The 17,034-nt window shown below is 38.7% G+C and overlaps 1 protein-coding gene across 2 annotated transcripts in view; it reads left to right on the forward strand.

Annotated features, from left to right (window-relative positions):
• The window catches only part of DNAJC27 (DnaJ (Hsp40) homolog, subfamily C, member 27), a 63,599-nt gene that overhangs the window by 8,645 nt on the left and 37,920 nt on the right, over positions 1-17,034 (forward strand). For both annotated transcript variants that reach the window (XM_006880621.1, XM_006880622.1), the window contains exon 2: positions 14,794-14,876. In XM_006880621.1, coding sequence (XP_006880683.1) covers positions 14,794-14,876 — 83 coding nt within the window. The remainder of the gene's footprint in view (positions 1-14,793; positions 14,877-17,034) is intronic.

Genomic DNA, 17,034 nt, shown 5'->3' on the forward strand with positions numbered 1-17,034 from the left:
ATATATATCACTTAAAAACAACCTAAGGAAAGTCAAATATATAGAGACCAAAGTTTATTAGGAGTAGAAGGGAAGGGGAAGAAGATGTTAATATGATGGAAAAAATAGCAATTGGTTAAGGGTAGGTTTGCCCAGTTGATTATTATATAATTGCTGTCAGTAATTGCACACCTATAAAAAGTTGAATTGGCAAGTGTTGTGTGATATATATATACAAAAATTCCACCACTCTTCCCTCAGAAAAAAAAAATAGTAGTTGCTGAGTATGCTTATTTATAACCAAAAACCTTATTGAATTTCATTTCTTGCTTTAGAAGTTTAGGGTCACAGTTTCATGGGACGTTCTAGTTAATCAGCCTAATAATGTAATTAGTGCTTCTTTTCCCCCTTCCAGCTTGTTATTTGGTGTCTGTTGTTGTTGGTAGGTGCTGACAAGCTGACTATGACTTGCAGTGACCTTATGAACAACAGATCTGAAGCCTGCCCTATCCTGTGCCATCCTTAACATCTCTGATACACTTGAACTCAATTGCTGCAGTCACTGTGTCAGTCCATCTTGCTGGAGGTCTTCCTCTCTTTTGCTGACCCTCCACCTTTCCAAAGAATAGCTTCTCCTAGCAGCATGCCCAGAATATAAAGTGAAGCTTTACCATCCTTGTCTCCGAATAGCCCTCTGGCTGCACCTTTTTCTAAGACACTCCTGTTTATTTTTTTGGTAGTCTTTAGGACATTCAGTACTCTTCAACACCACAACTCAATGGCATCATCAGTTCTTCTTCTGTCATTCTTACTCATTGTCTAGCTCTCCAGTGCATAGTAAGTGACTGAAAAGACACTGTCCTGAATCAGGTGCACCTAATCTTCAAACTGATATTTTTTCAGTGTTTTGGAGAAGTTCCTGACAGTAGCTTTGCACAAAGCAATAGGTCTCCTTATCTCCTGACTGCTAGTACCAAAGGTGTTGATTGTAGATCTAAGAAAGATTAAATCATTGACAATTTCAGTATTTTTCCATCTGTGGCCTATTAGCCCAGTGGTGAATACCTTTGTTTTCCTGATGTTGAGATGCAATCCATATTGATCTTTTAACAGCAAGCCGTTCAGATCCTACTCATTTTCAGGAAGCAAGGTTGTATCATCTGCATTAACACAGTTTGTTGATAAGTCTTCCTCTGATCCTGATGCTACATTCTTCATACACCCTTCCTGATTTTAAGCCATACGGTGTTCCCTTGCTCTGTTAGGACAGCAGTTTCTTGGTCTAGGTATAGACTTCATATGAGCACATTTAAGTGTCCTAGGATTCCCATTCTTCTCAGTGTTAGCCATAGTTTTTTGTGATCCATACAGTCAAATGTCTTTGTATAATCAATAAAACACAAGTGGAAATTCTTCTAGTAACCTCTGTTTTTAGCCAAGATCCATCTAATATAAGCAGTGATCTTTCTGGTGGCAAAGCCTTTTCTAAACTCAGTTTGAACTTCTGGAAATTCCTTACCAATGTACTGTTCCAGACATTTTTGGATGATATTCAGCAATATTTTGCTTACATGTGATAATAATGATATTGTTCTATAGTTTCCACATTGTTAGATCACTTTTCTTGGGAATGGGCACAAATATGAATGTCTTCTAATCTGTTGGCCAGGCAACAGTCCTCCAAACTTCCTACCATACACTGCTGAGCACGTCCAGGGTGGCATCTGTTTGTTGAAACAGGTTAACTGGTATCCCATCTACTCCTGGGGCCTTATTTGTTTGCCAGTGTCTTCATTGCAATTTGAACTTCTTCCTTTGTTACCACTGGCTCTTGTTTGTATTGTATTTCCTGAAATTTTTCACTATTGACCAATTCTTTTTGGTATATTAATTCTATGTATTCCTTCCATTTTCCTTTAATGCTTTTTAGATCATTCAAGATTGTGCCTATGGCATCTCTCACTATTGTGTCTCGAGGGTTGAATTTGTTTTTCAGGTCTCTGAAATACAATTCTTCACCATACTTTGTACATGGTGAAGCTCACTGATTCTAATCTTTCTGAAGCCAGATGAATCCCTGAAATTTCACCATGGGATAATCTTTAAACCTAAAACAAAAAATATCTATTAGTGTCTTCTTAAAACCAAAGAGTAGTTTCATTTAACTAGTAAAAACTGTCTTAAGCATTGTACTTATTTAAGATCTCACTATATAAACTCAAAATGGCAATTTAATGGCAATTTAAAAGACTACCTGGGAACTTTAAGAGCTAAATTTAAGAGCTAGCGAGTTTAGGTTAATTTAAAAACAGCAATTCAGAAAAAGCATATGAGACAGATTGCACAACTTGATGAATACATTCAGTGTCATTGAATTGTACATGTAGAAACTGTTGAATTTGGGTACATTCTGCCTATATATTTTCAAAAAGAATTTTTTTAAAGTAACTTTCTCTTTTTTAAAAAAAATCTTATTATTAGGTGCCTTCAGATCAACTGTGACTTATGGTGACTGTGTGATCAACAGATCTGAAACTTACACTATCCTGCTCCACCCTTACTCTCTCTGATACACTCAAGCCCATTTTTACAGTCACTGTAACTGTGACAGATCATCTTGTTGTGGGTCTTCCTCTCTTTCTCTGACTTGAATGCCTTAAGAAATTAGGAAACAAAGATAAAATAAATCAGAATAAAGGAGAATTCTTTGGAAAGATGAATGAAAAAGGCAAGTGATGAAAAGATTACTTAAGGAAAACAGTACCTTCATACTGGGTAAAAAAGAGATATAAACAGATTAAATTCTTTCAACATGCAATTAAAAGACTTACAAATAATTCTATGAGGATAATTTTGAAAATGTAGGGGAAGTGGAGGATTTCCTATCAAAATACAAATGAACAAAACTAACTTGAACAACCAGTCATCCCAAGAAGCTTAGAAAACCAATTTATCATACTAAGTTGTACTGTCCGGAAAGATCAGCCCTAAGTCCCAGAGTAGATCTGACTCATAGTTATCTTGACTGTTTGCTTTGTAGTCTTTACAGGTGCAGATCATCAGGTCTTTCTGCAGTGGAGCAGTTTGGGTTCAGAGGGCCAACCTTTGTGTTAACAGTTATGTGCCATCGAGTTGACTGCAACTCAGATCGACCCTGTGCACAATAGCTCTGAACCCTGGCCTATCTTGAGCCAGTCTCACTGTCTCTGTCACACTGGACCCCATTTCCTCAGGTACTGTGTCAATCCGTCTTATCCAGGGTCTTTCTCTCCTGTGTTGTCCCTCCATCCTTCCAAGCATGATGTCCTTCTCTAAGGACTGGTCTGTCCCGGCAACATGCCCAAAGTATGTCAGAACTTCAGAATCCTTGCCTCCATGGAACAACTCAGTTTCACCTCTCCATAATAAAACTGTTTGTTCTTCTTGGAGGTCCATGGTATTTTCAGTACTCTTCTCCAGCTCAACAAGCATCAATCCTTCTTCTATCATCTTTATTCATTGTCCACCTTTCTGATGAGTAGCACGTATTTGCGAAGACCATGGCCTGGATCAAGCTCACCTTAGTCTCTATACTTACATCATTGTTTTTTAGCATGCTGGAGAGGTCTCCGACAGCAGATTTTCCTAATGCAATTTGTCTTTTGATTTCTTGATTCATGGTGCCAAGGGTGTTGATTGTAGAGCTGAGCAAGCTGAAATTGTTTACAGCCTCAGTCTCTTCTCCATCTATAATGGTGTTGCTGTTGACTCTGGTGAGAATCTCTGTTTTCTTGATATTGAGCTTCAGTTCATATTGAAGACTACACAGTCCTTGACCTTCTGCAACAAACACTTCAAATCCTCCTTGGTGTTAGTAAGCAAGATTGTGCCATCTGCATAACACAGATTGTTAATGAATCTTCCTCTGATCCTGATGCTGCATTCTTCCTCATAAAGTCTTAACCTCCTGAATGATCTATTCTGCCTATAGATTGAAAAGGTATGGAAAAAAGATGCATCCCTGGTGCACACCTTTCTTTATTTTTAACTATGCAGTATTTCCTTGTTCTGTTCTGACAGCTCTTTCCTGGTCGAAGTATAGGTTTTACATGTGCACGATCAAGTGTTCTGGGATTCCTGTTCTTCTCAAGGTCAGCCACAACTTGTTGTGATCCACAGTCATATGCCTTTTCGTAGCCAAAGAGACACAAATAGACATTCTCTGGTACTTTCTACTTTCAGCCAAATCCGTCTGACATTGGCAGTGATATCCCTAGTGCTATGGACTCTTCTAAACCCAGCTTGTGTTTCTGGTAGTTCTCTGTGAATGTACTATTCCAGTAATTATTTTATAATCTTCAGCAGAATTTTGCTTATATGTGATATTAGTGATACTGTTCAGTAATTTCTACACCCTGTTGGATCCCCCTCTTTTTTTAAAAAATGGCCATAAATATGGATCTCTTTCAGTCAGTTTACCAGGTAGTTGTCCTCCAGATTTCTTTGCATAGCCTGCTGGCATGTCTAGGGCTACATCTGTTTGTTGAAATAGGTCAATTGGTATTCCATTGATTCTTAGGGTTTTATTTTTTTACAGTTCCTTCAGAGCAACTTAAATTTCCTGCTTCATCACCATTGCCTCTTGATCATATGGTAAAATGTTGTTCAACAGGAATCCTTAAGTAGCACATATTAGTTAGTTATAAGCCAAAGAATAAGATGAATAGCACTGAAATCATTATGTGAATTTATAACAATTTAAAATTTGATGTACTACCAAAAGAAAATGTACCAGTATTACATATATTGGCAAAGTGCATAATGTCTAAACAAAATATCAACAAATAGAATTCTATATATAGAATAGGATTCTGCATAGCTATGTATCAGAAATACCCAGCAGTTTATGGGTGGCATAAATGGTGAAGCATTGTACTGGTGGCCAAAAAGTGGCAGTTCAAACCCATCTACAGGCCACTTACAAGACAAGTCTGGTGATCATCTTCAAAAAGTCACTATCAGTGGAGCAGAACTCAGGGAGAAAGATGGGCAGCCTCCTTCTGTGAAGATTTACAGCCTCGGCTAGCCAGTGGCATGTTGCTGTGAGCTGGAATAGTCTCAGTAGCAGTGAACGATCAAGTGATGGAGCAGATCTACCCTACATATCTGGAGTCACCATGAGTCAGAATTGACTTGATGGTAACTATCAGGTTACCTTAAATTAGCAAACAGAATTATCCTGGGATGCAAGCATACATCATTATCAGAAGGTTAACACAATTTGTTGTACCAGTAGAGTTAGGAAAAAGTTGTATGGTACTTTCAATATATTTGATATAATCTAATGTTGTTGATTGCCATCAAGTTATAGCGACCCCAAGAACAAGAGGCCTGAAGCCTTTCTCTTACTATCGTCAGTTCTTGAAGTTTATTAAGTTTCCAGAGGCATGTTGTTTAGGAAGTGGATGCCACTCCTGCTCCCAAATCTAATAGTTGGTCAAAATAAACACTTTTAAGAAAAATCTGGAAAACATGAAACTAAGAATGAAACATCAAACATACACATGGTAAAATGCTAAAATTTTTTTTCTGTTAAAATTAAGTACAAAAAGGAAATTTAATGTTAACATTCTTTATTTCAACGTTTTATCTCCAAATCCTTTAAAAATGTTTCTAGGGGAGCTCTGGTGGCCTAGTGGCAAGAAGCTGCAACTACAATCCCAGAGGTGCATGGTTCGAATCCACCAGATGCTCTGCCGGGGAAGGAGGGGCCATCTCCTCCTGTACCAGTCAGATCTGATTTGACGGTACACGCACACAAAAATAATTTTTAAAAAAATTTAAAAAAAAGTTTCTAAATGTGTCTAAAATGTTTTTAAAAAGGGTTGAAACTAACTAAGACAGTATTATACTGGGAAATAAATAAAAAGATTTGAACTGAACATAGAGCCTAGAAACAAGTCCTACTATGTAAGAGAATTGACGATAGTTAGAGAAAGGTAAATATCAAGTCAATGGGGAGAGAATGATTTATTTAGTAAAATGTTACTGGCATAATCCTCTAAAGTTGATGTTGTTGATAAGTTCCATTGTGTTGCACGCGTCTCATAGCAATGCTATGAATGAAAGTCCTGGACACCTCCAGTATAACTTCCATCCTTTTTCCAGGTTCATAGGGTTTCCCGAAGCAAGCTATTGTGGAAGTGGATGACACTTCTGCTTCCAATCTTGTTTTAATCAGGGAGTTTCACCTAACACTGTCCACCATGGGTCACCATTCTCGCATTTGACCCCACCCTTACTTACCCTTACTCTAAGGGTCAGGGCCGCCCATCTGCCTTTGAAGGCCAAAAAGGACAGTAACACAACATGAAAGACCCCAGAAACTTCCTTTTTACCTGACTGGCACCAAAAGGAGCCGCGATGGAGATGCCAGCCATCCCATCTGCTGACTTCCAGAGTGCAGAGAGACGCCGGTCCCCAAGCTCGTGAAGGATTTTAAGCTAGGGCCTGGAGCAGGTTCCACAGGCTTGACTCCACCTTTACTAACCCTTACTCTAAGGGTCAGGGCCACCCATCTGCCTAAGATAAAAAATTATTTGGATAATTTAGGTTAAAAAAAATCACAAAAATTATTTGGATAGTTTAGGTATAAAATCATTGTTGTTGTTAAGAGCCATCGAGTTGCTTGTGACTCATAGCGTATAATAGCCCTGAAACTTGCTCTATCCTGTACCAACTTTACTGTCTCAGACACATCTACCCTCATTACCCCAGTCACTGCATCACTCTATCTCATCGATGGTCTCCCTCTATTTTGCGATCCCTCTGCCCTTCCAAGCATAATTTCTTCTCCAAGGACCAGTCCCTATAAAATAAAATTTAAAAAAAAAATTATCTCCAAGTATTTATGCTTTTTATTTCATTACTTTATCCATCTGGGGGAAAATTGAATTTGCTCTTTGTTTCCCTTACATAAAAAAAACAAATTAGAGTAAAAAATGTTACAAGAAAATGTGCGATTTATGTACAATCTCAAGGAAACTTTTCCAATCAAGAAAGAACACAGAAACCCTGAAAGAAATTATAAGCATAAATGAGTATCTAAAAACAATCATAATGATAAAAATATATACCAAAGCTAAGGCAGGCAACAGATGGAAGAAAATATTTAAAACTCAAGAGGTATTTCAGGAAACAGATGCAGCTCTGGATGTGCTCACAAGTCTCTGCCAACAAATTTGGAAGAGAGCTACCTGGTCAACTGAGTAGAAGAAATCCATATTTGTACCCATACCAAACCAAGGTGATCCAACAAAGAGCAGAAATTATTAAACAATATCATTAATATCAGCTCCAAGTACAGTCTTGCTGAAGATTATTCAATAATGGCTGGAACAATATACCAAGAGGAAATTGTCAGTTAAGCTGGATTCAGAAGAGGTGGTGGAACAGAGATATCCTTGCTGATGTCAGGTGGATCTTTACTGAAAGCACAGAGTATCAGAAAAATGCCTGCTTGGTCATAGTGCCTATGCAGAGGCATTCACTATGTGGAGCATAACAAATTACGGATAACATTAAGAAAAATGGGAATACCAGAATACTTAATTGTGTTAGGCCAGAAGCAGTTAGTTGTCTGAACAGAACAAGGGAACATTGCATGGTTTAAAATCAGAAAAAGTGTGTCAGAGTTGTATCATGTTTCTGAGCCTATTAATTCTGAGCCTATTAATTTGAGAAGCTGGACTATATAAAGAAGACTGTGGCATCAGGTTTAGACGAATACTCATCAACAGCAGATCAACAACATACAGATGACACAACCTTGCTTACAGAAAGTAGAGAAGACTTGAAGCAATTACTGAAGAAGATCAGACTACAACCGTCAATATGGATTACATCTCAACATCAAGAAAATAGAAATCCTTAGCACTGGACCAAAGGCAACATCATGCTCGATGGAGAAAACTTCAAAGTTATCAATGATTTTCTTTTTCTTGGATACAAAATCATGAAGAAATCAAAATACGTATTGTGTTGGAGGACTCCGCTGTCTCCTTTAAAGTACTAAAAACCAGGGTTATCAGTTCCAAGACTAAGGTGCACCAAATCCACGTCATGGTATTTTCACTTGTTGTATAGGTATCTGAAAAATTTGGCAGTTAAAAATAAAAACTGAAGAAGATATGATGCCTTTGAATCGTGGCGTTGGTGAAGGCTGTTGAATATTCTATCGCGTGCCAAAAGAACAAGCAAATCTGTCTTGCAGAAAGTGCACCTCTAGAGCACCTTTGAGACAAGGACGGTGAAACTTTGTCTCACGTACTTGGATGTGTTGTCAGGGGAGCTAGTGCTTGGAAAAAGACTTCAGGCTGGAGACAGTGGAGAGTTAGTGAAAATGAGGAAGACCGTCAGGGATACGGATTGACACAGTGACCAGGACAGCGGGCCTGAGCACTGTGAGGATGCCCAGCAGCATAGGGCAGGCTTTTGATCTTTTGTTCCTATGGTCCCTATGAGTTGTGGGCAACTTGGTGGCACCTAACAACATATTAGACAAAAAGTCAGTATATGCAATATTAAAAAAAAATTCTAAAAAAAAAAATCTAAGAAAGAGTTGTATAGTCCAATAGAAAACTGAGTAGGAAATATGATTTGAACTATACACAGTAGAAGAAATCCAGATATCCGGAAAGCATCACAGAGCTACTCAACTTCATTTGTAGTCAGTGAAGTACAAATTAAAGCAACAATGAGATGCACTCTAACTAATCAGATTGGAAGTAATTAAAACAGGTGTGGCAGGGATTTGGGGACAATTATACTGCTGATCTTAAAGCCTTTCTGAATAGTGATTGACCGTAGCTACTGTGGTGCAGTGGATTTCCTTATGTGCTCTTTCTGTCCTGGATTTGTAGTGGAAGAATTTTTCAGAAGGGATTTTCTGAGTTGCTTGGCATTCCCTGAAAAGAACTTGACTATTGCTTTTGCTCAGCCTAGCTTGGTAGTTAGCAGTGTGTAAATTTATTAGCACAACCTGGGTAATCAGAGATTGAAGAGCCTTCAGTCCAGCCAAGAGGACTGGCTGGACTCCAGTTGCCTTAGAATTAATGAGAAATATCTGTAATAGTTAGCTTGCACCTCAGGCTGACTGCCAATGATTATCTGGTTTGAGGGTTATGATATAGTCATTCCCTTGATGAGATCTTATATAATGTAATCACATCCATGATGAAATTAGCTATGATTGCCAGTCAATTGAAATGAAATTTTGTTGAGTGTGTAGCCTACACTAAAATTAATGGACTTCTGACAAAGCCTTCTGCTTTTTGCTTGATCTGGATCTTTCATCTGGCTCAGTGACCTATGTCATGTTACCTGCCAATTTCATAACAAACTGTGGCTGACTCTGAGAAGAATGGGAATCCCAGAACACTTAATTGTGCTAATACGAAACCTATACTTGGACCAAGAGGCAGTAGTCAGAACAGAGCAAGGTAACACTGCATGGTTCAAAATTGGGAAGGGTGTACGCCAGGGATGCATCCTGTCTCCATACCTTTTCAACATGTATGCAGAGCAGATTATCCGAGAGGCTGGGCTCTATGAGGAGAATTGTGGCATCAGGATTGGTGGAAGATCTATTAACAATCTGCGTTATGCAGATGACACAACCCTGCTTGCTGAAACTGAGGAGGACCTCATGCACTTGCTGCGGAGGGTCAAGGACTGCAGCCTTCAGTATGGACTAAGGCTCAATGTCAAGAAGACAAAGATTCTCGCCACTGGACCAATTAGCAGCGTCAGGATGGATGACGAAGAGATTGAGATTGTTCACAGCTTCAGTTTGCTTGGCTCCACAGTTAACACTCTTGGCACCAGCAGTCAGGAAATCAAAAAGCGTATCACGATGGGAAAGTCTGCTGTTAGGGACCTCTCAAAGGTACTCAGGAGCAACAGTGTCTCTCTGGAGAGTAAGGTGCGCCTGATACAGGCCATGGTATTTGCAATCGCTTGTTTTGCATCAGAGAGTTGGACAATGACTAGGGAGGACAGAAGGAGAGTGGATGCTTTAGAGCTGTGGTGCTGGAGAAGGGTACTGAATGTACCATGGACTGCCAGGAAAACAAACAGATTCATCTTGGAGAGAATTAAACCAAGCTACTCCTTGGAGGCAAGGATTCTGGGGCTTCGTCTGACATACTTTGGACATGTTGCCAGGAGGGACGGGTCCTTGGAGAGGGACATCATGCTTGGGAGGGTGGAGGGACAGCACAGGAGGGGAAGACCTCCTATGAGGTGGATTGATTCGGTGACTGGGGTTATCGGGATGGGTGTGTCAGAGGCGGTGCGGTTGGCGCAGGATAGAGCAGGGTTTAGGGCTATTGTGCATAGGGTCGCTATGAGTGAGAAACGACTCGACAGCACATAACAACAAGAACAACAAACCTTGGAAAGCCAGCAGGCTGCCTTCTGGCCTGCCATTCTTAGTTCCATCGGCCTCTGCAGCTTTATGATTCAGGACAGTTACCTAGATTTATGACCTATGGACTTGGGGCTTACCATCCTCTACAAGCATCTGAGCCATTTCCCTGAGTTAAATATCTTTCTATTTATGCTGCATTGGTTTTGTTTATCTAGAAAACTCAGGCTAAGAAACTATTCTATATAAAAATCTAAAACAGAAGTGTAAGGACTTCCTGATATTGAGAAGCAGAAAAGTAGGTGCATTCTTCAGTAGATGTTACTGTTGTTGTTATGTGCCGTTGAGACACCTGAGATTCATAGTGACCCTGTGTACAACAGCTCTGAAGTCTGCCCTGTCCTGAGCCAGTCTCTCTCACTCTGTCACACTTATCCCCATTGCCCCAGTTACTGTGTCAATCCATCTCATCCATGGTCTTCCTCTCCTGCATTGTCCCACCCTTCTGAACATGATGTCCTTCTCCAAGGATTGGTCCCTCCTGGTCACATGCCTGAAATATTTGAGACAGAGTATCAGGCTCTTAACAAAGAACCTTCCCAGTCCTGGGAAGAAGTTATAATACTGATAAAAGAGCTATAATATTTGTGGACATCTGGACACAGGTAAAGGGCAGGCCCAATAGAAAGTACATGGTCAGTAGTAATTAGGAGAAACAGAAGTGGCCAGGAGACGGTAGCAGGCTGGCCAGGGCAAAGCTTGGAGAGCATGCCTGAATTAAACAGGTTTGCTTAGGTTTCTTGGTAGAAAGCCAAGAGAGAAGTGCAAATGTTAGAGACCCAAGCTTTTGTGCCATGAACTTTGTGTAGATCTCAGACCTCTAAGACCTCTACTGCTGTGGACCAGTAGCGGGGTGCAAGGCTGTAGCCATTAGCAGTTACTCCTCCTTCTCCTTCAACACCCCTAAGTCCCAGAAAAAGACCAGTCTACATTCATCTATATGGATTTGCCTATTCTGGACATTTCTTAGAAATGATGTCATAAAATATATAGTCTTTTGTGGCTGGCTTCTGTAACATAATGTTCTCCAGGTTGATCCATCTTGTAGCATGTATCACAACTTCACTTTTTCTTATTTCATTGTCATCTATTTTAAATATGAATTTTCTCTTAACCCATTTCATCACATCTTTCATGAGTTGTTTATACTTTTTCATTATGAATAATAATTGCTGTTATGAACATTGGTGTACAAGTTTTTATATGCAAAGGAGTGTATTTTCAATCACACATAAAATCCGATTTTTAGCCTATATCTTTTTTAGATTATTGAAAGTAAATATTTTTATTCTCATTACATTATCTATTATTATTATTATTATTATCATTATACTAGTTTATTTACAAAATTCTGATACATTGTTTTCCAGAACAGATTTTTCCAAATTCCAACCCATCAAATTGTACAACCCCATGATTAACCCCCCTGCACATCCTCATCCCTCATTATCTCTTTAAACCCACCAAAGCTATTGTGATTGAGTCAGTTCTGTAGGACATTAAAACAGCACCATAGGGCTTGGAAGACTGTACTCTTTACAGAAGCACCTTGTTTCCCATGGAAAGGCTGGTGGGGTCAGGTTGCCAGCCTGCTAGTTAGTGGATGTTCTACAAAGGCTTCTCCATTATCTCAAAGCAATCTATTATTTTTCTAGCACTTATCACAAAAGAGTTCCAAAATTATTTATTTAATGTTTTCCTCTTTCAACAAGTTGTCAGATACTTAAGGACAAGAATTGATGCCCCCGTTTTGTCCCAGCACATCACACACTTCAATAAAGATTACAAACTCACTAATTGTTGAATAAGTGATTATATACACACTTTTTGAAATATAAATTAAAAAGATTATTATATTTTAAAAATCTGACAGCTCACATTGCTGTCTGTATGCTGCCAGTTTGATTTCTGTTGGCTAATACGATATGCTTCTAACATTTGAACTATTCTAGGAATCATTACTAACATTTTATGCTTTAGGGAGCTCTGGTGGCATTGTCCATAAGAAGTTGCATTGCTGACCCGAAGGTGGTGCTTCTCTAACAGTTCAAATCCATTAGTAGCTCCAAAGGAGAAAGACAGACAGTTCTCCACTGAGGGATTTACAGCCACCAAAAACCCATAGGAGGATCAGTTCTCACTTCATAGCAATGAGGGCATTTTGGTGGGTTGTTCTGACTTCACAGCAATGAGGGCATTTTGGTGGGTTTTTGTTTGTTTGTTTTTAATTTTTTTAAATGAACTATTTTGTTCTCACAAATTAAAAACTCAGTTCCTTAATTAATTTTTATTCAATTGATTTTACCTGCTCTCTGTATATTATCTAACTTTGATTGTAATATTCAAACAATCAGAAATAAGTCTTTGCATTGCAGAAATGATAATGAATGCTATTATTCAAATGTATACCTCTATAAATAAATACATGATTTAGTGAATATGTTCAAGTTAAAAGACTTCAAGTCCTTCACATTCCCGTGTATGTCTGGAAAACTATTTTTCAAGGATGTTATAAGAGCATTTGTGAAGTGCTTTTTAGAAGTATCATTTTTTAGCAGGAGTCACTTCAAAGAAATTCTTCCTTCAGTTCTCAATGAATTTATTAAGTGCTTTCTAAATTAACTATCCTGTCAATTTCATTTAAGTGGCAGCTCATTAGAAGGGAATTTAAGCAGAATAGATCCATTACTAACACTTAACATACATTATAAGTTTATGAGTACTAAAGACAGTTATTAATATTCAAGTCATTTTAAAATTTCATCTTTACTATCAGAAACAGTGCAAGTGTCTCTTAATTTAATGACTGCCTAATTATCTTCATTCAGTGATTGTCAAGCTGCTACTATGTAAAAGACTTTGAGCTACTGACTCTCGAAGATAGAAGTAAATCTTGCCTTCAAGTAGTGTATTGTAATGCTGAAAAAAATAAAGTGATTGGTAAAAAATAGTGTGTGTGCGCGCACGCGCATACATATATAACAGGTATAAACTATATGTTACATACTGTGTTCTGCATAGTAAATTCTTAACAGTACACACAAGTGCTAGAGGAGTTGAAATGCAGGCATAATCACTCGTGACTTGGATGCTCAGTGTTTTCTCACCTTACTGTCAAGTCAGAACCAACTCACAGCTGACCCTCCAGCAGGTTTTTAGAGGCCATAAATCTCATGGATGGAGATTGTCTCTCTTTCTTCTCAGAGTAGCTAGTGGATTCAAACTATCTGCCTTTGAGTTAGTAGTATCACATCTTATCCACTAGGTCACCAGAGCTCCCTGCTCAGTATTTTAGCTGGGCCTTAAAGGATTACATAGGTTTGGAAAGAAAAGAGACACCTGATTGGAAGTAGAGGCTGAAGTAATGACAAAAAATCAAGAAGTTGTGTTCTTTAAGTTTTGTAGAAATGGAGAGTTCATCCAGAAGAGTTAAAACCAAGAAAATAAATTAGGGCCAAATTATGGGGACTTTGAATAAAGGACGAAATAATTTGGATTTTTTTTTTTTTTACTTTTCATAATAAGAAATCACTGAACGTTTTTGAGTTAAGAAAGTGAAATAATGTTACAGTGTGAAACAGAGTGGAGTTGAAGGAAAGGTAGAATAATGGATAAAGAATTTCCTAGACTTGTCTAGTAGTAGATGAAAAACTCAACAAAATAGGTACCAGTTGGTGTAAAAAATATTTAAAAAGTTTATAAGGCTAGAGTAAAATTTTACTCAGATATTTTTATTTTATTAACTCAGTTAGGATGTCAGCAGACTGAGCTATTTCCATGTGTACAATTAACTCTTTATTGGATTTGTGGTGATGATGAGCCATCTAAATAGAAATTCATTCTCTCTTGCTCTCCCCCCCCCCCCCGTCTCATTGCCATTGAGTCAGATCTGACTCACGTGACCTTCTTTGGGGTTTTCAGAGGCTATAAGTTACATGGAAAGACTGCCCATTTTTTTTTTTCAAGAGCCACTGATGAATTCAAACCACCAGAGAGAAACCGACTTTCAGTTAGCAGTACCACTCCCTACCTACCGACTATGCCAGTAGATTCTGGAGATCAGAATCATCTTAGGAGGGAGGTCTAGGGTAGGCATTTATTTGTATTTTGAGGATATCCTTGAAAGTATAAGACTGGAATAGATCTTCATGTGAGAAAGAGTACAGGGGAAAGGAAACAAGCCTATATTTGTTACTAAGCAAAAGCTTTTTCTTGACATTTTTTACTTAAGTTATTTTATAGTTTGGCTTTCAAAAATGTTTTCTTATGATGGTGAATGAAGCAATGATTTTGTTTTGTATGTGGTCCAGTGTCCAAGTTACTAAATGCATGTATTTTTCCTTCTTTAGAGCTGTATTATAAAGCGATACTGTGAGAAAAGATTTGTCTCTAAATACCTGGCAACAATTGGAATTGACTATGGAGTCACAAAGTGAGTATATTGTTTCTCTGGGTTTGTAATCCATAGAAATGAAGAGCCCTTTTCAAATGACCTGTATTTACATCTATGCACTTATCCAGGTTATCTTTAAAAATAAATTGGGGAAGACAGTATAAAGGGATCTATGGTGACCGTATAATTGTTTTTCTAGCTACTGTGTTGAACACATCTGTGTCCTGGGCTTGTGTTAGACGTGACAGCTACAACATTGAAAAGCCACACAAAGCATGAGTCTCAGAACTTTTTTTTTTAATTAAATTTTATTAGTTTTAATGAACATTTACAGGGATTTTGGGTTTTCATTCCTTCCTTGCTGCACCATTCTCTCTACCTTCCTCCCCAGTTTGTTCTTCTTCCCCGCCATCCGAGTGTCTGTTTTAATTGTCCAGTTGCCACAGTGCTTGTCAAAGTCAGTTCTGATTAATCTCCTTTGTCGGTGTGTCCTTTGCCATTACCTATCACTCCTCCCTGAGAGAGACTTCACCCTGATTCATAAGGAAAAGGGGATGGCGTATTCTCTTAGCTACTTCCTGCTGAAAAGGGACGCTGTGGGTTTCAGGGTGAAGATCTTCTCTCACTACTCTAAAGGGCCCCTTGGGCAGTAGGAAACACATAGACTATTATGGAGATTGATTTTGGAGAGTCTCAGAACTTTTGAGGACATGTTTTTATATAGGCATGTTTTATGAAAAAGAAAAGATAAAACAGATCTCAGAAGAGCCGCTGAAACTTGCTCTTAAATGTAGACTATCTGAAGCAAATGGAAGAAATGATGAAATGAAGATTTTAGAGGGTTTCCAACAGCAGAAAATCTTTACAGAAACAGACTATCTCATTTTTATCCCAAGGAGCAGCTATTGCGTTTCAACCACTAACCTTTTGCTTTGTAACTGATTAACTACCGCACCACCGAGGCTCCTTGAAATTAGTAGTTGTTAAGTGCTTCTGGGTTGACTTCAGCTCCTAAAGACTCTGTGAACAACAGATCAAATCCTTGCTCTGTGCTGCACCATTCTCATGCCCCTGCTGTAGTCACGGCATCACTCCATCTGGCTGTCTTTGGCTATGCCTTTTCTAGCATGATTGCCTTTGTCCAGGGACCGGAACCTCCTTGCCAACAGGGCCAGAGTATATGAGATGATTCACCATCCTATCCTCTAAGGAGCACTCTGGTTGTACTTCCTCCAAGACCCAATTTGTTAGCTGAGTACCAGTGGGGATATTTTTGAGGAGAGGAACGTTTTCTTTCATCATTTAACTTTTAGTCATAATTTGATTGAAAGCTTTCAGAGCAAACTGGTTTTCCCTTTACATACTTTTTGATTGTAGTCTCCACAGTGTAACAAACAGCCCTCTAACCACTTCCTTCTTGTGTTTACTGTTTACATTTATCCATCTTTCTTACCCCTTCCTACTTTCTGAACTTTGTCTCTGGGCAGAAGCTGTTGTTTTGATTTCGCATGACTGAATATTCTAAGGAGTTCATACCCTATTAGTGTTATGCTCACCTTACAGACAAGGCCATTGCTTGGTTGGAAGTTATCTATGTTATTGTAGTTACATGTCATAAAGTTGACTACGACTCAGAGACCTTGTTAACCACAGATCTGGACCTTGCCCTATCCTGTTGAGCCATGGAGGTATTAAAAAAAACTTGCTGGCCTCCAGCTGGTTATAACCCTCCATAGGTTTTTGAGGCCATAAATCATTATAGCTGGAAACAGCTCTTTTCTCCATGGAGCAACTGGTATTCTTGTGCCACCAACCATTCAGTTAGCAGGCCAATGTGTAATATATTATTGTTGTTGTTGTTGTTACATGCCATCAAATTGGAACCAATTCAAAGCTGAACCTCTAGTGGGTTTTCAAGAGGCTATAAATTGTTTGGGATGAGATTGCCTGTCTTTCCACCATGGAACAACTGGTGGACTCAAACTTCCTGCCTTTGGATTCGCAGCTCCTTCCTACTAGGCCACCAGAGCCCCCTATGTAGTATATTGGTGGGGATTTATTTGAAGGTGATTCAAGTGTAGATTGTGCTTGAGAAGATATGATTAAATTAACAGGAAATAACACTGCTAAATGATAGAATTCTGCTCTACAAACTCATAGGTGACCCTTCTGTAGGTTTCTGAGACTAAAGCATGTA

The sequence above is a fragment of the Elephantulus edwardii genome, unplaced genomic scaffold (genome assembly GCF_000299155.1).
Source record: "Elephantulus edwardii isolate Elephantulus edwardi_28Jun2011 unplaced genomic scaffold, EleEdw1.0 scaffold00009, whole genome shotgun sequence".
Lineage (NCBI taxonomy): Eukaryota > Metazoa > Chordata > Mammalia > Macroscelidea > Macroscelididae > Elephantulus > Elephantulus edwardii.